Source organism: Hyaena hyaena, unplaced genomic scaffold (assembly GCF_003009895.1).
Source record: "Hyaena hyaena isolate Hyena2069 unplaced genomic scaffold, ASM300989v1 scaffold_165, whole genome shotgun sequence".
NCBI classification, from domain to species: Eukaryota; Metazoa; Chordata; class Mammalia; order Carnivora; family Hyaenidae; genus Hyaena; species Hyaena hyaena.
Genome location: NW_024080797.1, coordinates 654,234 through 675,459, shown reverse-complemented (window position 1 = coordinate 675,459; position 21,226 = coordinate 654,234). Strand labels below are relative to the sequence as shown.

The 21,226-nt window shown below is 50.8% G+C and overlaps 1 protein-coding gene across 2 annotated transcripts in view; it reads left to right on the top strand.

The window, feature by feature from the left end:
- FRMD4A (FERM domain containing 4A) overlaps positions 1-21,226 on the top strand; it is a 311,284-nt gene that overhangs the window by 246,624 nt on the left and 43,434 nt on the right. For both annotated transcript variants that reach the window (XM_039239976.1, XM_039239977.1), the window contains exons 12-14: positions 470-546; positions 5,762-5,900; positions 11,759-11,900. In XM_039239976.1, coding sequence (XP_039095907.1) covers positions 470-546; positions 5,762-5,900; positions 11,759-11,900 — 358 coding nt within the window. The remainder of the gene's footprint in view (positions 1-469; positions 547-5,761; positions 5,901-11,758; positions 11,901-21,226) is intronic.

Here is a 21,226-nt window from a genome sequence, read left to right as displayed (position 1 = left end):
TGGGAATTTGACTGCCTTCCCATTTCAGCACCGGGGGGAGAGGGCTCAGCTCGGCGAGGCACGCAGATGGCCCCTGCTCCCCTCTGAGAGCCCCGCCGCCCGCCCTCCCCTCCCCACGCTCACGCCCCCACCCCCACTTTGGAGGGAAAAGTCTGCGGAGCTGGGAACGGCCGCGAATCCTGCAACAAAGGGCAGAGCGGAGGGGAACAACTTGAAAAGAACTTGTTTTGTTCCTGTTAAGAAACCTGCAGGAAAAATCCACACCCACGTTGCCCGGTTTTGAGCTGGAGAGCGGCCTGTGTGTGTGTGCGCGCGCGCGGGTGTGCAGCAAGAGCCGGAGGAGGTGCAAACTGTGTGGTCTCCGCTTTGATAAGGAAGCTGCCAGCTGTAGTTCAGCGGCCAAGGGAGGACCGGCTCCTGCCCTGAGCCAACCCGCTTCTGAACGTAAACCGCGTTGTTTCTCGTCCAGATCTTCCAATGGAGGCAGTTGGAAAACCTGTATTTCAGAGAAAAGAAGTTTTCCGTGGAAGTTCATGACCCCCGCAGGTAAGCCAGAGAAGTCCTTTCCTTCCGGGAGTGTGTGGCCCACCCGGCCTGTTTGTGCTGTCATTGTTCATTTGGGGGAGGGGGGAGGGGACGGTTGGCCGAGGTGTGGATATTCACGTCTGACAGCGAGTGAGGCTTTGTTTTGTGCTTAACGTGTTTCTAGAAGCAATGGATTCAAGTGTGCGTTGCGTGTGTGCACACGCGTGAGGGAAATGGGCGATTTGGTGATCACCGCACCTGGCTGCATGTGTCTGGGATTCCTGAGTGTGGAGTTGGCTGCCCGGGCATTTTAGGGAAGGTGGATAACACTCGGTATCACACACCACAGTAAACTGGGCAGTGGGCCGAGTCCTTCTAGAGAGCTCTTCCCAGAAGAAGAGGCTGAGCGATGGCTTGTTCAGAGCTTCTGAGTGTTGGCAGGAAGATAGCACCTAAAGGGATTTGTACCCAAAGCAGTTGGGTTAAATTGACTCCCTCCACGAGCTATAAGGTTTCGGGGTGTCAGTGTTGTGGGTGCATGTGAAGGAGACACAGTTGGGTTTCTCTCCACCCCACGTTGTGCCTCGGGGAGCACCAGTGTAGAAAAATCCATGCTCTCTAAGTCAGATGCCAAACAATAGGGTCCCGTTTGGAATGCCGCGAGCCCCTGCGTGGAAGGTTCTCGGGCGGCACTTACCGGTTGCTTTTCCTCCCTTTGTGTCTGGCAGCCCTGAACTTAGAGGCAGCCCAGAAACAATAGCAGAACTCCCCTAAAACAGGCCTGACACCTAAGGATAAATGGCTTTCACTAGGTCCCAAGATGGATTTCCAAGAAGGGGTCCCCAGGAAGACGGTAAAGGTGTGAACAGGGCATGTAGGCAGCAGTGATTACAGGGCCTTGGCCAGCCAGAGAGGACTTGGCCCGGCTCCCCTCACACAGGGCTTCCGAGCCCCCAAAACAAGCCACTTTGCCTCCCAGAGCTGTCGGGGCAAGACACTGCCCCCCTCCCCCCAGGTGAGAAGGCTGAGCATGTGCTGTGTCTCCACTCCTGCCACCAGCGATAACCCAGCAGGGGTGACAGGCCACTCTGCCCTCTGGGTAATCTGCCTGCAACAGCCCGTGCCTCCGAGGGGAGCAGCTCCGCCCACGCCCCCACCACCCTTCCACTAGAACAGCAGGTGGATGGAGAGCTTTCAGAGAGCCAGTCTTGCACGTCGGGGGGCGGGGGGGGGGCGAGCCCCTGACGTGAGCCGAGTGACCACTTGCCTGGCCTTCCTTGGGGTCCTGCCAAGTGTCTGTGAGACGCTGCCCCTGCCGAGCGGGAGTCCATTTGTGCAGGCCACGCGGGGGAGGGACAGACGCTGAGAGGAAGCCTGCCCCCAAGAAGGAACGCTGCCTCTGCTCCAGGTGAACTCCATCAGCCCAGTCTTAGGCTCTCTCCCCCTTCACCCTGTGTCTGAAAAGAGTAAACTGAATGGTGTCACAATGGGTCACATGCAGAGAGGGCTGTCTCACAGGATGAACACTGGGGACTGGGTCCTCTAAGGGGCTGTGCTCCCTATCTGCTAACTCAGGCACCTCGGGCACATCTGCAATCCGTGTGTGGGTGTGTGTGTGTGGGGGGGGGTGTTCCCCAGTCTGTCACTCTGTCTGAGATGTAATACTATATGGCCTTCCCTTTCCCAAGGCCCAAGATAGAGCAAAGGGTCCAAACCTCACACATAACTATTGCAGAACTTTAGGCGGTTTCAGACATTCTGGGCTACCAAGAGAGGTCCTTTGCCCTGAGACAGAAAGGGTAGCACAGCTGGGGAGAAAGGCAAGAGAAAGAACTGGATGCTTATTGTTGACCGTGGGCAGGCACTGTCCTAGACCCTTGGACGCATTGTCTCATGGGGTCCTCACTGTAGGCCCAGGGAATCGGTCTAGGTTACAAAAAGCTGATAAGTGGTGCAGGAAGGACTTGAACCGTGGAGTCTGGCTCTAAGACTCACAGGCGTTACCACCCGCTGTACGCAAAACACTGGGACTTGAGTGCTGAACGGCAGAGGCCATGAATGCCGAGGGTGGAGAAGCCAGCCTGCTCAGGAGAGGTTCCCAAGAAGGAGAGGTTCTAAGCTGAACCTCTCTGGTTCTTAGGAAGGAAGGGAGGCACTAGAAGGCGGTGTGTGAGCACGCCTCCTGGAGGGAAACCGCCCTCCGCCACCCTAGAGGCAGGCAGGGAGGGGGTAGCCAGAGAGGTGTCTGCCCTGGTGCAGAGGTGGAAGCCCAAGCTGACTTTAAACCCAAGCTTTAAAGACCCCTTCTCCACGTTGACACCAGTGCAAGGCGAGGGGATTGCTCTGGGCTGGCAGCTGGGTTTCATGGCAGAGCAGAGGCTGTCCGCACCACCCACCTCCTAGGGCAATAAATGCTCTTCCCACAGCCACAGGGTGCTGCTTATCTGAAAGGCCTCGCCCACTGCTGTTGCTGCACGTATTTGGAGCAGGGAACACGAGTCTGATGGACTCGATGTTGAGGTGGTCCCAGCCAGGGAGTCAGAGGTGAGGGGTTTGATGGCAAGTGAGGAAAAGAATCCTGCCATGACGAGGCCGAGGCCGTGGGCGGGACACAGACAGGGACCAGGGATCACCCCGGGCAGAGGGTGTGTCCCGAGTCGATGTGCCCTTTGCGGACCACAGAGGAGGACGTGAGATGTGTGCCCCTGTACACACACCCCCAGCTCGATCCCCAGGTTCTCTGGTTCTCCGGGTTTGGCACCTTCTCCGTTTCTAAGGTTTAGGCAAAACAGCAAAGTCGCTGGGGTGGGAAGAGCCTGAAGGGAGAGATGCGGGGAAGAGATAGATGAATAATGAATGGAGTGGGAGAAAACTCCGCGTCTGATGGGGTGTTTCTGCAGCACCTCCCAGACCTGGCGAGGCTCCTGACATGCTCACCCTTTCTCATTCTACTTTTCTGGGAGAAATGGTTGTACTTCGTCCCAGGAGCAGCCATTGGCCTAGAAGCTGAAGAGGGAAGTTTTGATCATGGTTTCTTATTTCTGCAGAGGTCTGTGGGGCATATTGCTCCCAACTTTCTCACCGGCTCCTTCTCCATTATTTTCAGCTGTGTGCGCTCTCATGAGCCGGCATTTTCTCCTAACTTTTAACCAAAGCGTGCCTAGAATCCGTAGCATTAACTGACCAGCAAGAGTTGAACTGTTCCCTAAAAGCGGGTCTGAAGAAGGCCCCTGGTGCCCCTAAGGTAAAATGATGGGGGAGCAGCTCTAAGTTTACTTCCGGGGAAAATCTTCCACATTAGAGATCTTCAACTTGAGAATGCACTTTGTTCTTCCGATGTTCACGTGGGGTACCCCAGTCCCCACCCTGGCACCTTGTCCTGCACTGGCACGCACCTGCACACACGCACACGCGCGCGCACACACACACACACACATAAACACACACACAAACATGCATGCAAATACATGTTCTCCGATTTGATTTGCAGAACCATCCTATGGAACACATTTCACTGAAAGCATCATAGAACCCTTCTTTTTTCACCCTATGCCACTGATGATGTGAATTCTGTTGGGACCCATGTTCTCCACTTTTATTTTGATTTTTTTTTTCGTGTTTATTTTGAGAGAGAAAGAGGGTGCAGGGGAGGGGCAGAAAGAGAGAGAAACAGAGGATCCAAAGGGAGCTCTGTGCTCACAGCAGAGAGCCTGATGGGGCTCGAACTCCTGAACTGTGAGATCATGACCTGAGCCCAAGTCGGATGCTTAACCGAGTAAGCCATCCATGTGTCCCTAGCATTTTATTTTTAAAATCTAATTGCCTCTCTCTACACAGATAGGCCCTATCTTCTATGTCAGTGTGTGTGTGGAGGAGGGGTAGTGAAGATTGGCTGGACTCCATTCTGCCTTCCCTCTCCTGATTCTCTATGCCCTGCCTGTCCTCTGAATAAATTTGAGAAGGATAACCACTCTCTCAAGGAACATGAAGTTAGAGCAGTGTAAGAAGTCTGGACTCCTTCGGGACTTCCCACAGGCTATGGTCCATGGTGGTGATTAGAGCGGAATTTACTTATCATTCACCATAGGCAGCATTGCCGTCTATTTAATAAAGGACATTGTCAAAGGCTCTTCCTGTTTCTGAAGTTTGTCTTGGCCCAGTGCCAAGAGCTGAAACTCAGAAAGGACTGTCCAGTGACCTAGAATGACCCATCTTATCCCAGAGAAGACAGAAGCTTGGATAGACTTTGAATCCTAAGGAGCCAGTAAATCACGAGATGAGCATTATTCACGATAGCCAAAATATGGACGTAACCTAAGTGTTCATCGAGGGATGAATGGATAAAGAAATTGTATAAATACAATGGAATATTATTCAGCCATGAGAAAGGATGGAGCCCTGCCATTGGCAACAGTGTGGATGGATGTGGAGGACATTATGCTCAAGTGAAAGAAGCCAGACACAGAAAGGAAAGAACGGTGTGATCTCACTAGTATGTGGAATCTAAAAAGTCAAATAGTAGGGGCGCCTGGGTGGCTCAGTGGGTTGAACGTCGGACTTGGGCTCGAGTCACGATCTCATAGTTCGTGAGTTCGAGTCCCCTGTCGGCCTCGCTGCTGTCGGTGCAGAGCCCACTTCAGATCCTCTGTCCCCTCTCTCTGTGCCTCACCCCTGCTTACGCTCTTTCTCTCAAACATGAATAAACAAAACAAACCAAAAAAAAGTGGAAGCCGAGAGTGGAAGGGTGGTTACTTGGGCTAGGGAAGAGGGGAGGTAGGGAGATGCTGGTCAGAGGTACAAAGCTGCAGTTGTGTAGGACGAATAGGCCTGCAGATCTAAGGTACAGCATGAGGACTGTAGTTCATGATGTGTACTGACTATTGGAAATGAGCTAAGAGTAGATCTCCAGTGCTCTTGTGACACAAATGTGTGAAGAACAATCATTAGCTTGACTGTAGTGATGATTTCACTGTGTATATCAAATCCTATTGTATACTTTAGATATACACAATTTTTATTAAATTAAAAAACTGGCCTTTGCTAGCTAATTTCACTAAGTGTGTGTGTGTGTGTGTGTGTGTGTGTGTGCGCATGTGCGCGCGAGCACACGTGCTTATTCATCTGTCCCCTTTATGCCAGGGCTTTTAGAGCCCAGAGTTCTTGGTAAAAGCTGTCAGCTGATCACTGGAGTCCCTCATCATAAACGTGGCTGAACTTCTGATTCTTGCTGTCCCAGGGCTTCGGTGACCAGGAGGACATTTGGACACAGTGGCATCGCGGTGCATACGTGGTACGCGTGTCCGGCATTGATCAAGTCCATCTGGGCTATGGCCATTAGCCAACACCAGTTCTATCTGGACAGAAAGCAGAGTAAGGTAAGTCCCTTTCCGGGGACTGGGAGGGACTCTGCAAGGACCAGACCTTGCCCCGAGGTGGAAGCTTGCCTGAGGGGGCACTCAGGCCCCTGTCTGGGTCTCCTGATTGACAGATCAGGAATTCGATGGATGGGGCTGCGCCATGTCCCCCTCCCTCCCCGAGACATGCACAGGTACGTGCTTGCCTTTCGGAGTTAGGAGAGAGGAAGGAGACAGGCTCTTCCAGAGGGCACGTTCCGTGCAACTTGGTCAAGGGGCTGGGCCATAGCTGCAGAGCCTCTCAGGCCCTCTGCTGAGGCCAGGTAGGGCCCTTTTGAGGAATTCCAGGCGTGCTTTTGAACCTCCGGAACCTCTCCTAGGAACGAGCTGTCAAGCCCTTTATGGTGTTTAAACAGTGGCATATTGTTTTCTTTTTGGGAGAGAGAGGGAAAAAAAAAAACAACCGGTTCGCAATTAATAGACACCATCTAACTGTTGAGGATAATTGCTGTGAAAACCCTCCAGGCTTTTCCAACTGCCAGTTCCCTTAAAACAAAACAAAAAAACCACCAACCATTTCCCTAAGGTAGACCCGGACCCTCAGGCCTTGGTGCAGAGCCATCCTCTCAGGGGGATTGACCCAGCCTCCGTGCAGACACACAGGTGCATTTTCTGGTGGGTGGGAGCGTGACGTCTCCTCCGTTCACACACTGCTCGTATCAACACTCGGCCCCCTCTTCCTCCACTGCGTCCGTCTGCCAGGCTGCCTTGGCTCTCCTCCCCCCACCCCCAAGCCATTGAGAGCTCCGTCTAGACCGGTCTTGCACTTTTCTCAGGAGCCTGCCGGCTTGGCGGAGGGGATGCGGAGCTGTGAAGGGAGGCCAGCCTTGCCCTCCTGGAACGTTTTGTCCCATCGGGAGGTGAGGACGTGGCTGGACCCTGGCCTTACTTGGATCCTGACCGCTTCTTCTTCTGTCTTACTTTCTGTCTGGATTGGGTTGCTCTTTGCCCAGTGTGGGCAGAGGAGTAGGAGAGACTGGGCCCCAGTGGCAGGGAAGAAAAAGATAGTAAGAAAACAGGAGAAAAGGAAACAATCTGTCAACTCATAAATCAGCCTCAAGTCAGGGCCCTTCCTGCATAGCTGTCACTCTCTCCTGTGTAACACGTTTTTCTTCTCTGCTAAGCCTTCTTCTTGACCCCTTTTTTGGTCATTTTCTGGGATGAATGGGCACAGAATGGAGTATTTTTTGTTGTTAGGCATAATGGGAGCATTCCGTGGCTTTCCGGGTGGTGATGGACATTGGCACAGGGATTTGAAGCCCAATTAGATCAAAAGGAACAGGGCCTAAGCATTTTGATTCATGCTTTAGCTTGAAACGGTGGGTGGGTGTCCGCATTTTGCCCTCTGGCTGCAAGAGTTGGAGGTCAGTACCTCACAGCATGGATTGCCTCCTCTGCACTGTTGGGGAATGCGTGGTGAGGGGTGGAGACCCTGGCAACCATCCTCAGCCCCACTGCTGATGCCTCTTGGGGGCAGACCCCCCAAACACACCAGTAGCACAGTGGTGAAAGGAAAAAAGACCAAGTGTATTTCACCCTGAGGTTAGTGCATTAGCATTGAGATCTTCAGCCCTGTGCTGGGTTTTTGCATAGAGAGAGAGAGAGAGAGAGAAGCAGATTCTTTTTTTTTTTTTTTTTTTTTTTAATGTGTGTTTATTTTGAGAGAGGGAGAACACACACTTGAGCAGGGAAGGGGCAGAAAGAGCATCCCAGACCAGCTCTGCACTGTCAGTGCGGAGCCTGACGCAGGAGTTGATTCCCGGAACCAAGAGATCATGACCTAAGCTGAAATCAAGGGTTGATGCTTAATCAACTGAGCCTCCCAGGTGCCCCAGGAGACCATTCTTAGGGCTCTTTGTCCCATTTCTCAAAGGTGGTCTTCCTCTACAGTTAGAGAAGCCTTATTTGCCAGGCTTACAGGTCAGCCCTCTGCTGTAACAAGTAAACTTCAAATAGTCTCAAAGTTCTTTTATTAGCAGGAAGTATATATTAAAAGGCCAAACCAGGTGCCCACAGCAATAGGGAAATTTCAGTCGTCCATCTCGGTGAGCCCTGGGGAATGGAAGGAAACACACGTTGGCCCGGGAGTTGGAGAACTTTCCCCCAATGAGCTCTGCATACTCACAGATCTCCAGAGCCCTCCCATTTCTCGTAGGAACCAAGTCTTCAACCCACAGTGGCAGGTGAGGAATAAATTCCACGTGGCGGCCCAGGGACTTCATCACCACATCTGTGACCTTGGGCGAGTGTCTCCTTGCTCCCACTTTGCTTCCCCGATGTGAGAGAACAAGGAAGGAAATCACTTCGGAAACTATTGATCGGCCCAATGACACAATGTGTGTGAAACTGCTTTTGGAGATCTCTGTTACCTTTTATCCTTATCATTATTAATCCAACACTATTCCCTGGCCAACACTTGTGTAAAGGTTAAATTCTCTAAAACTTTCCCAGATGAAATCAGAGATGATAAAATTCCCCTCAGGACTTACACCACCTTTCGTTTCTGGAATGCCGCTCTCTGTACAAGGGTGACGCGCTCCATCTCCGGTGGGCAGAATGACAGGCCTGGGACGAGTTTCCAAATATTTCTGAGCAGCCAGCGTTGGCTGGCATACTGGCCATTGCTTCACACCCTGCTGAGTTGGCCCATGCCAACCATTCCTTTCTCTGAAGTTCTTCTGCAAAGCCCCGGCCTCCTAAGTGATGCTTATCGGCCCCAGAGACAAGTGTGGTCTAGTGCTTTGAGTCAGCAGGGGCGGGTGGCCAAGATGCCTCCCGTTCTTGCCTGGTGCTCAGGTGTTTCCTTCTTTCAGGATCCTTGTGCAAATCATGTAAGAACATCTCCCTCCCTCCCTCCCTCTCTCTCTCTCTCTCTCCCCCCCCCCACTTCTCCCTCCTTTCCCCCCTCCCTTCCTCCATCACCAGACACAGAGCAGAAAGAGCCCATGTTGCTTGGCTTCCTACGGCTCATTCAGGATGAGAAGCTGTACAGGCACCGGCCACACCTGGTGACTTCTGTGTGCCGACCCCCAAGATGAAAAATGTCATCTCTGGGTCCCGGCAAGCTCTGAGGCCCAGAGCCGAGGACTGTTGTGTAGACTTCAGAGGAAAATATTTGAAAGCTCCAATCATTGAGAGTTAACATTAGACACTTAGGCTCTGACCTCTGAGCAGGGACTTGTCAAGGTGACCTCTCGTCCGGACATCGTTCCTCCTCCTCAGTCGTTGGGTTTTGTTTTTTTCTTTTTGATCTGTCTGCTGTTCTTCTTTCCATCTAGATCAAAAACAGGGAGAAAGCATGGTAGGAGACCATTAAACCTTGCTCGTGGGGTATCCATAATAAAAGTTGGCAGGACAAGACCCCCCCCAAAGTACGATGTTGATGTTGAGGATTTTGGCAGCTCTTTCAGGGTGTCCCAAAGACTTGACTTTGCCGGAAGAGAATCTCCCCATCAGTGCTCCTTCCTCTTAGCGCTTGCTCTCTCTGCTGGGTCTGTTTGGTCATTGTGATACTTCCATTCAGAGAGAAGCCAGTACTTTCCTAAAGCTTCCAGGAATCTGGTCTCCCATGGGAAGGATCTCTGTTGGTCCTCTCTCCATAGTTTGGTTTTTTGTTTCTGAGACTGATACGTGGCAGGAATGGAGGTGGGGTGGGGATAGGTCTTCCGTGTGATTAATGAGATTCCCTCAAATACCAGGTTGAGCCATACGTCTCCTCTTATTTAGCAAGTTGCTTCCAGGTCCTGATTTGCATCACATTCCTATTTCCATTCCAGTGGCTTTTGTGTATATGACCTAATTTAGTCCTTGTCACAACTCTGCCCTATGGGTTTTAAGAGCTTCATTTTATAAACCGGGATCTGAGCATCAGACAGCTTGCAGATCGTGGTCAAACAATGATGAACTGGCCAGGGCTGAGATTCCAGTCCAGATCTTTCTGACTTCATACTCTGGGCCCCTTACCATTCATGCTCAGTCAGTCTGTGTGTCTGTGAGTCATTACATAATGCAAGCGTCCTCGGCTCCTTTGATTAAAGCGTGGGCGTTAGCAAAGAGGCGTGCTAAAGAAAGTAATGGATGTGCTTCCTCGGCTCGCTCGGAGGGTAAAGCTCAACCAGATGCACCCTGTGGACATGCACGCGTGTGAAATGAAAGGCACTTCCTGCTTCCGAGGCAAGCCGGAGCGCTGCAGGGGGCCTGCTGGGCGGGATTAAGGATTAGGTCATCAGCGAGGAGGCAGTGACCTGAGGGAGGCGACCTGGTTCTGAATGGAGGGGCAAGAGTTGAGGTCAGAAAGGAGACCTCAGTCAAGGAAGGACCAGTGGGATGATGGTTCATATCTGGCAAACAAGCAACTCGACTCCCATGTTTCCTTACAGACTCTCCTCTTCTCACAAGAGGAAAGCATTCAGCTCTTAGAAAGCATGGATGTCCGTGTCCACATCAGTGTGGAGGCCAGAGGAGGGGCGAGGCCACAGGGGTGATAGCTTTGCTGGACAGCACAGGGCAGGCACTTGGGTAGAGAATGTCAACGAGGAAGAATGGAGAGTATCTACTGATCCCTCCATGGCCCTCATATCTGCTCCTGCTGGCTTCTCCTGTGTGGGGGCCAGACTTGGCCTCACACGGAGGGGATGGTTGGTGAATGCACATTAAGCGACTGAAAAACTCCATTTTCGACCGACTTCCCAAACCATCGGTGTACGTGCTGTGGCCAATGGCCATGGAAAGAAACATCAGCAAACCTATGGGTTCTACTGGTGTTGATTGCTGTTTTCATTGAATTAGTGCTTTGGGTAAAGCCTGTTGCCTGATGCGCTATCACAAAAACTGATTTCCTGAAGAAGGGAAAAAAAAACAAAAACATCAAACACGTGTAGGAAATGCAAACCCATTTTCACTTTCTGGGGGCGGTAGCTAAAAAAGGAAGTTTTATGAAAAACAGTTACTTTTAGGAATGTAATTATGATTACAGAGTTCTTTTCTAATTATTCTAACCTACTGTTATGATTAGCCGAGTCGGGCCAATTAATATGCACAGTGGAGTGGAGTGTTAACTAAAATCGAGACTCTGGAGAGTATGGTTAGGTATCAAAATAGAAGCCAGGCACTGTGTCAGGGCTTCTTGGTAGGGCCTGAGTGTCCCAGTGATCAGTTGTTCTAGAGGCTTCTATACCTTTAGACATGCTGCAGGTCCCTTCCCAGTCCTCTAACTTCCCATGGCCATGTCGCTAACAATGTATGAGATTTAAATGCCCTCAGGATCCACTGGGACTTCCTGAATGGTTTCACGTATCTCTTCTGTCCTTCACAAAGCTGAAAATTGGTTTCTTCTTCCTTCTTTGAACACAAAATAAAACCGTTCCTATTTTATGGAGAGCTGGGTTCCAGGGAACAGCATAGGGAACCCTCTCACATGCCTTCCTTCCTTTGACTCTAACAGAACCTGAAGTGGCAGGTGCTGATCATCCCATTTTATACCTGGGAATAAAGAGGTTCAGTGACATTAAGTAACGTTCCCCAAACAGGATCCGGCCAGGTCTGTCTGACGTCACAGCCCCTGTGCTAGGCACTGCACGGCACAGCCCATAGAAGGCAGACCTTGGAAAATGTACCACTGGCGTCCGCCCTACAGCCGTGCCTCACGCAGGGAGCTTCAGTGCTTAGGGATGGAGCCGAGAAACACAAACATAAAGATGCTGCAAGCCAGGAAATGAGTCTTTGTGCTAAATGTCGGGACGCCAAGCAGGCGAGCGATAACTCTTCTTGTCAGAGGTGAACACCGCCTCTTGATAACGTGGTTGCCTTTTCCATTCTAGTCTAAAATCCATGCCGCACGCAGCCTGAGCGAGATCGCCATCGACCTCACCGAGACCGGCACGCTGAAGACCTCGAAGCTGGCCAACATGGGGAGCAAGGGCAAGATCATCAGCGGCAGCAGCGGGAGCCTCCTGTCCTCAGGTAAGGAAGGGCTTTGGCACCAGGGCGCCGTTGTGGGGAGCGTGGAAGAGGCTCGCCCGAGCGTGGCTCCCACCCCAGCGTGGCTCCGGGGAAGGTGGGGGAGCAGCAGCCACTGAGGAGGCCACTTGGCAAGCTCGCCACGAGCTGGCTCGGGTTGTGAGACCGAGGTTTTGAGCCAAATAAGAATCTGAGAAAACTGCCCAGAGTGCCAGAGGGCGGCGGGACATCAGAGGCAGCAGAACCGTGCAGCGTGGGAAGGACCGTCGGCCCAGAAGCCGCCTCGGCCTCCCTCCAGAGCCTTCTGGATGCCGGTGGCCAACTGTCAGGAACGTCAAGTCCAAGGACGAGGTGGGGGTCAGTTGTGCGTCCTTAAAGGAGAAATCTACCAAGGAGGGGGACTGAAGGGAGGCCAGTGGGGCCGAGCAGCCCTGCACCCTGTTCCCAGGCGAACTCCTCAGGACTGGAGAAGGCCAGAAACCTTGGCCTTCCCAGAGGCTTCTGTCTCAGAATGCCACGTAGCAGTCAAGTGCTTTTGCCACTAAGAGTCTGAGAGTCTGATTCCGAGTGTGTTCCTGAGAGCCCAGGGCAAGTCGTTTTGTCATTGGATGTGGGAGGGACCGACAAGCTCCGAGCGTGAATTCAGATCGGCTGATGTCCCGAGTAGGGACGCCATTCGCTGCAGTGACAGGAAGACTCGGAGGTTTGAGGAGCCGCAGGAAGAGGGAGGGGGGGCGATCATTGTTTGGAAACATTAAGTTAGAAAGTCTGGAGGAATGCAGGTCACTCCCCAGGCCACAGATCAAAGCCTGATTGTTCTTGGGGACAGAGTACTCTTGTCTCTGAGCCACGAAGGAAAAGCAACAAGCCTTTGGCCTCCCTCATCTTCCAGAGTCCTTTTTACCTTCCTTTTCCTTTCTTCTTCCTTCTCTATTTGTTCTTTCAGATTCCTTTTCGCCCTAACAGTCTGGGAGTTGTGAACATTGCGTCCCTCAAATCACCTTTGTTGTACACCTGTTAGTGCCTCCCCCTCTTTTTGATGCCCCCCCACTCAATGCTGTTTACCGAGCCCCGCCCTGCCCCCAGGACTGCTGTCCGTCCATCACACTCAGCCTTAACTTCTCTTCCGCTCTTGCTTCCTCCCCTGGTGATGGGTACGCCAGCCAGAGCTCGCTGGTTCACAGAGGCATCCTGCCTGCCTCCATCTTGGCTTGTGCTTCCGTAGCCTTTGTCTAGATTCTTCTCTCCCCCCAACTCGCCGCACTTCCCCTTAACTACACCTTCCCATATCGTTGTTTCTCTCCTAGTGTCTCATTGTGTGTCTTTGCATCTGGTGCTTCCAAGGTTGTAAAAGAACAGAAGTGAAGATCTCCTCAAAGAGAAACACATGAGTAAGAAAGAGCCGTGAAAAGAGGTCTTTATAAGAACCAGCAACTTTGTTCACCAAGGTCTTGGCTACAGTCACGTCTAGTGCCTGCGCACGGCAGCTGGAAGAGCAGATGGAGTTGGGCAAGAAGCTGAAGTGGTCTGGGCGGCCTCCGGGCTGGCGGAGTCCAGTCAGCTGGACCCAGAGGACCCGGGGGGAAGATGTGCCCTTTCTGGACAGAGAGGCCCATGCGGGGGGTGGGGGGTGGGGCTGTTGGAGCTGCAGCTCAGGGCCCCTCACTGGACAGGCCTTGCAGAGGGCCTGGGAGGGCCCAGCCACATGTCCACATGCCGTGTGGTTTCGCAAACATAATACCTTCTGTGTTCTTTTTTTTAAATCTTGACATGTAGTAGATACACGCTTTGTTAGTTTCTGGTTTGTAGCTTGGCGATTTGCCACCTCTTGTGTGTGCTCATTGCAAGTGTTGCCACTAGCTGTCACCATGCAGCACTATCAGTGTCATTGCCTGTGTTCTCTAAGCTGTACCTTCCATCGCTGTGACTTACTCAGTCCATCGCTGGGAGCCTCTATCTCCCAGCCTCCTTCACCCATTTTGCCCTTCCCCCTCCCCCTTGACAATCACCAGTTCTCTGTATTAATGGGTCTGTTTCTTCTTTTTAATTTTTTTTAATGTTCCTTTATTTTTGAGAGAGAGAGAGGCAGAATCCAAAGCAGGCTTCAGGCTCTGAGCTGTCAGCACAGAGCCTGACGCGGTGCTTGAACTCATGAACTATGAGATCATGACCTGAGCTGAAGTCAGACACTTAACCGACTGAGCCACCCAGGCGCCCCCTGGGTCTATCTCTTTTTGTTTGTTTATTCATTTGTTTATTAGATTCCACATATAAGTGAAATCTTATGGTATTTTGTCTTTCTCTGTCTTCTGAAAACTTAGCAAAATACCCAAGTCCATCCATGTTGTTGTAAATGGAAAGACCTCATTCTTTTTTATGGCTGAGTAGTATTCCATTGTATCACTCACTCACACACACACACACACACACACACACACCCCTACATCTTCTCTGTCCATCTTCCCAACCCTCAGTATCATCTATCAGTGGACACCTTGGTTCTTCCATATCTTGGCTGTTGCAAATAATTGCATTCTTTTCCTTAAATCCACCAAAATTATATAAGCTTCATGCCCCACAAAACCTGGATCTACCGCCAGCAGACCACCGTGGGGTTTACCGTAAACCCCTCCCTGCCTTGGATTCTTCAAAACGTTTTCAGCAGTACAGTGAGGCAATGATTGTTCTTTCTGAGGCCTTCAGATCTTCAGTAAAAGCTGTAGAAAATGCCACTGTCCTGTATGGAAGGGAATGTCCTACAGAACCTAAGGCCCCTGCCTCACATTGTGGCCACTCTGAGTCCCCTGCTGCGTGGTGAAGGACCGAGCCAGGGCCAGCCACTGTGTTTGCACTCTAGACAGTTCTAACCCCTGGTAAAACCCAGAGTCTCCTCTTGGAACCTGGATTTATCTGCCCACGGTCCTCCTTAGCCACCCACAAATGAGCCCCTCTCATCCTGCAGGCTTTGTGAGGTGTGCATCCCTGCTGTGGCTTCTTAGCCATTTGGAAAGCTGGGTGCTGTGTGAGTTTGGCACCGTTCTATCCGGAAGAACAGTAGATTCTTCCAGCTCAGAACTCAACCTTCCACGTGCATCCGACCCACGCGGAGGGCGGTTCAAACACAGACAGCTGAGCTCCAGTCCCAGGGTGTCTGACTCTGTAGGTCCAGGGTGAGCCTGAGAATTGATATTTTTAACAAATTCCTGAGAGATGTTGATGTGGCTGCTCTGGGGACCACATGTTGAGAGCCACTCTTCCTGCTGAAGAAGAGATGGAAGCCTGAGGTGGCTGTGTTGCTTCGGGACACAGAACCCAGATATCCCCACTCTCGGACCTGTGTCTTAGGCCATCTTCTCTGGCCACTCGTATCTGTCAGCCTCTGGGTACACCAGGGCAGTAACGTAACGGCAGCCACAGATCAGGTTGTACATGGGAGCCCCAAACCTCCTGACCCGGAACTGCCATCGCTCGGTCATCAGCAGGTGAGATCCAGATTTTTAAGATGAGAAAGCCATTCGTTTGTGTTCCTGACGCCAGCTTGCTAGAACAAAATAATACTGTAATAGCAAATAAAACGTCTTCACCCCAAACGTGTAGTAACTTGGGAGTTCCCGGATGCAGTGAAAGACCTTGCCTTACCCACTTTGAGAGGGGCTCCGTTTGTGGGCGCTGACCCCTCCACCCCTTCTCTGCCTGCACTGTGCCACACGGCTATGCGAGGGGAGAGCGGGAGAGGAGGAGGTCGAGAGGCGTGACCCGTGCCCCAGGACCGGACCAGGCAATGTGTCACACTCTGCCCAGCCCAGCACGTAAGGGTCTGAAGAACTGTGCTAGATGCCAGACTGAGGCTGAGGGCCCATGGGGACACCTCCCTCCCGTGACTTAGGAAGACAGTGGAGGGAGGGACTCCAGAAAGGAAAGAATATAGGCCGTCAGTTAACAGAGGGAGTTTCTGGTGTCCGTAGACCTGGCCATCTTTCCCCCCTGGGAGTGCCAATCGCTCCCCCTCTGTCTTGTGCCGGAGGCGATGCCCTCAGCTGAGACAAGCCCTCGGCAGCCCCACCTGGAAGGGGGTGTTTCCTGTCACCCACTGTGAAGACATCCAGCCCTTGGCTTAAAAGTCTCCCCAGCTGGGGGTGCCTGGGTGGCTCAGTCGGTTAGGTGTCTGACTCTTGACCTCTGCTCAGGTCATGATCTCATGGTTCGTGGGTTCAAGCCCCACATCAGGCTCTGTGCTTATAGTGTGGAGCCTGCTTGCAATTCTTTCTCTCCCTCTCTCTGCTGTTTCCCCACTTGGATGCCTGTGTGCTTGGATGTGCACATTCTCTTTCTCCTTTTCAAAAAAAAATCTCCACAGCTGGCTCGTCTCCCACTAGTTTGTTTCTATCCTTCAGTGTCCTCCGGCCTGTTTCCTGAGAACTTCTTAGAAATGTGCTCCCCCCGGTGGAGGGGCCCTTGCTCTTGCAGGACAGCCCTGATTTTAAACACTCCTTATTACACCTGCCAGAAGTTCTATTCTACTTCACATTTAGAAAATAGGATCTATCTAATCCACTGTCCTATTTGATCAATTAGCTTCTCTCCTTTACCTCTTGCCTCCTGCTTTAAAAAAAAAAAAAAAAAGTCTCTAATAGTCCTTAAAAACATTTTGAGAACTGAATCCTCATTTGAAAATCCTTTTTTCTGCTTCTAGCCCAGGGCCTGGCACCCAGTAGGAACTCCAAATATGATTTAAAAAAAATATTTTTAACGTTAACACTTACATGACTTTTTTATAACTGAAAATACATACTTTTTGAACCCCAGCCTCCAGCACACACCAATCTGCTCTCTCTGAGATTCAGTTTGGGTTTGCTTTTTTTTAATTCCACATATAAGTGAGATTATATGATACTTGTTTCACTTTCTGACTGACTCCACTTAACACAATGCTCTCAAGGTCCATCTAGGTTATCTCCAAAAGCAAGATTTCATTGTTTTCTAAGGCTGAAGAACATTCCATTGTATGTGTAGACCACATCATCTTGATCCGCTCCTAGGTGGCTTGTTTCCATACCTTGGCCATTGTAAATAATGTTGCAGTGGATCTAGGGTTAGGTCTATCTTTTGGAATTAGTGTTTTCATTCTCTCCAGATAAATACCCAGTCCTGGGATTACTGGATCACATGGTGGCTCTATTTTTAATTTTTGGAAGAGCCTCCATACCGTTTCCCACAGTGATTGCACCAGTTTGCATTCCCACCAGCAGTGCCCAAGAGTTCTTTTCCTCCACATTCGCCAACACTGGAAGTTTCTTGTCTTTTCCATTCTAGCTATTCTGACAGGTGTGAGGGAGCATCTCATGGTGGGTTTGATTTGCATTTCCCTGGTGATGAGTGGTGTTGAGCATCTTTTCACGTGTCTATTGGCCATTTGCATGTGTTTAGAAAAGTGTATATTTAGATCCTCTGCCCATTTTTTAATTGGATTGTTGGAGTTCTTGGCTCTTTAGTTGTAGGAGTTCTTTATGTATTTTGGGTATTAACCCCTTATCAAATATATGATTTGCAAATATTTTCCCCCACTCAGGAGGTTGCCTTTTTGTTTTGCTGATGGTTTCCTTTACTGTGCAAAAGCTTTTTAGTTTGATGTCATCCTCTTTGTTCATTTTTTACTTTGGGCGCCTTTGATTTTGACATCAGATCCCGAAAATCATTGCCGAAACCGATGTCAATGGTATAGGGTTATTGAAATTAAAATCTGAAGAACAGTAGTAAGAATCTTGCACGTGCTGCGTTTTAAGGATCATCTGTGTTGCTTTTTTTAAGTCTTTATTTTTGAGAGAGCATGAGGGGGGCAGGGCAGAGAGAGAGGGAGACACAGAATCCGAAGCAGGCTCCAGGCTCTGAGCTGTCAGCACAGAGCCCGACGGGGGGCTCGAACCCAGAAACCGAGAAATCATGACCTGAGCTGAAGTCAAATGCTTAACCCACTGCGCCACCCCGGTGCCCCTAGGGTCATCTGTGTTCGTGTAGCATGTGGCTTCTTGGGCCTTGCCTAGAGCTGTCGCCTACCCGCCACCGATACTCTGCCTCGGATTGTACTCTAGCTTTTGTCTCCTGTAACAGACCTAGAGAGATTTAACTTACCAGACCAGGCAAATATCGTTCATCCTTGCCATCTTCTAGCCACGTTTTCACCCTCATCTGTGCCCAAACTGTGGTGTAGCTGAGCCACAGAACCCTGTGTCATTGCTGTGGGATAAGCACTTTTTCTAGCTCCCAAACCTTGCTTGGTGCAAAACACAACTTTTAGAAAGAGCCCCTCATTTATTGATGTTAATAGAGATAAAATAGTTCCAAGCTGTTAGTAACTTTGAAGGCAGTTTTCCTATTTAAAGGCATGTAAATACCTTTCAAATTACTGACGTCCAGGTCTTGGCATCTGAGGTATGAGTTGCTAAAGAAACAAAGCAGTGTCATTGCTGTTTACTAAAGGAGTCGGAAGTCTACACTTACTAATGCCCTGAGCCACGGAGCTAGCATTAAAAAAAAAAAAAAGTCCACTTAGTTGCAATGATTTATTAAGGCTTAGGGTTAAGCCCCTCGAATTCTTCCGTGGTGACACATAGGGCTCTCTCACATAAGACATGTAGGCCCCTGTCCCCAGTAGAGAGCCTTAGGGGGAGTGAAGCATCCAAGCTCTAGAGGCAAGGCCTGTGTTGGAATCCAAGGAATCTACCTGTTCCGACCGTAGGAAGGTTACAGAACCCATATCCCAAGTTCATTTGTGGAAATGCCCTGGTGGCCAGGCTCAAAAAAGGATGTGAGGACCCTTGTCCCCAGAATACATCAGCTGAGAGATGGTGCGGTCTTCCCAGAGGGCCTTGGAAGAGGGGATGTGAAGGCACTTAGGCCGCCAGTCCCCCCACCCCCGGCGCCATCTTGGCCACCTCGCCGTCTGGCTGTGCGTGGCCGGGCGCGGTGCAGACCCTCTGCCTCACTGCCCCGGGCACACTCTTTGCTCCGCCTGGGAGAGCCTGCAGATCTCCTCCGGATTGGCGACGCCCTTTCCCACTGCTTTTGCTCATCGGTGCTTCAGGTAACCCATTCCCAGGGGCTCAGACAAAGTGAGGGAGCACGACTCTGAATTCACACCACTCGGTTACGATGTTTTCAGAGTTCAAGGAACAAAAAAGCACCTGAAGTCTTTCTGAGAGGAACTTCAAGGGGATTTGTTCCTCTCTTCCCTGCCCCCGTTTCTTGAAATTTCAGAAGAGACTGGAGAGGAACAAAATATGTAGTAATCAAACAAAAAACAAAGGAAAACAACAACTGCCCTTGTCCTGATTGCTGAACTTGCACGGCCTTTCTGTGGCTCGTCCCAAAGTGGGAGAGAGCGTAGGATTGTCCTAAGCATTGTTCGGGCAACTCGCCATCGGAACAGCTCTGATGCCAGGGGGCACGTAGGGGCCAAGGGAGACCTGGTTTTGCTCTCAGCCTTTTTTTTTGCAGGGGGGGGGGGCGGGGTAGCGTGCACACACGAGGTGGGGGAGGGGCAGAGAGAGAGAGAGAGAGGGAGACACCGAATCCAAATCAGGCTCCAGGCTGAGCTGTCTGCACAGAGCCCAGCATGGGGCTCAGACTCACACACCATGAACTCATGACCTGAGATGAAGTCAGACGCTCAACCCACTGAGCCACTCAGATGCCCTCGCGCTCTCAGCCTTTTTAAAGAAAACGGTGGAAAATTTGCTTGGGAAATAACCTTATGTTCTGCAGGCCCATGTGGCTTGTTGTCTTAACCACCTGCACAGAGAAATGGTACTGTATGTCCTCTCTTAGATGAAACAGTGAGACTGTCTCTGGCTTCTTGACTGGAAATACAGGGGCATAAGCCGCGCATTTGCTACAAAACAAAAGGATGTGTTGTGTCTATAAATAGGAGTTGGGCTGTGTGATTAATGAGTTGGCAGTTGAGTCCTCTCGGTCGTTGTGATCAGCAGGATTGCGAAGCATGTGGTGAGGGATCTTTGGTTTAAACAAACAGCACCGGGGCGAACCCGGCTGTCTGCGATCATGCCCCAGCTCTGACACTTTCCGTTCTGGGGGAAAACATGTGCTGAGCGCCGGCCCCAGCTTTGCCTGGGATCCGTCCACATTCATTACTCACCCTTTCTCACATTCTCGTTCTCTGAGTGCTGGCACTTCCTTCCATTGTTAGGAAGTTTATTAATAACTAATGTAACAATGAGGATGCCAGCTATCTTACATCGCTCCGCTACCGACAGCTGATCTGATAGGCGTCACCCAGCTTTACGGTCACGGCTATATTCAGCTCCGTACACACTGCCTCACACTGGTAAGAAATCACATTGTCTTTTGGTTTGGGTTTTTTTTTTTTTTTTTTCCCCTTTTTTGTTTTCTTCCTTTGTTTCTTGCTCTCCTTCTCTCTCCTCCCTGTGTCTCTCTCCGGCCTCCGCAAGGTCTCTGGTAGCAGCTCCCTGCCCCCTCTCCTTTGGGTCTTGCGACGAGCTTTAGTTTGGGTTATAACCTCCACGCTCCCTGTAGGTGGGCAGAGCCCTACAGGTCATGCCAAGGATGCACTTCTTGCCAGGCTGTGCTCATGCTGGAGTGTGCAGCCGGTGAGGGCTGAGAAATCTTCTGTGGAATGGGGGTTTCTGGTCTTGCCTTAAGCAGGATGGGCTGGAGCTTAAGCTGAGAAGGAGGGAGAATGGTTGCCCCTTTCCGCCCTCCTATGAGGGGAAACGAGCCTAAGCAAGTCATTTATAGTGATCTCCCTCTGCCCTTGGGTATTCGTACCAAAAAAATAGTAAAGAGAACCAGGGCAGGGGTGCCTGGGTGGCTCAGTCGGTTGAGCGTCCGACTTCGGCTCAGCTCATGATCTCATGGTTCGTGGGTTCGAGCTCCACGTCTGGCTCTGCGCTGACAGCCAGCTCATAGCCTGGAGCCTGCTTCTGATTCTGTGTCTCCCTCTCTCTCTGACCCTCCCCTGCTCACACTGTCTCTCTCTCTCTCTCTCTTTCAGAAATAAATAAAAAACATTAATAAAAAAAATTAAACAAAAAAAAAAAGAGAACCAGGGCAGAGTAACCATGTATAACCTAGTGAGCTCCTCTACAGCGATGAAATTTTAAACATTGAAAAAAAATATCCCTGCGGTCCCTCATAGGCACTGCTCTGTTCCCATTTAGACCAGCACTGTCCAGATCGCCGTGGAATTAGAGACTAAGAGCTGGAAAGATCAAGCCCCTCATTTAACAGTATAGGAAAGGAGAACCATATGAGTTGCCTATAAACAGTAGTTTCAACTAGATATCGAACTTTGT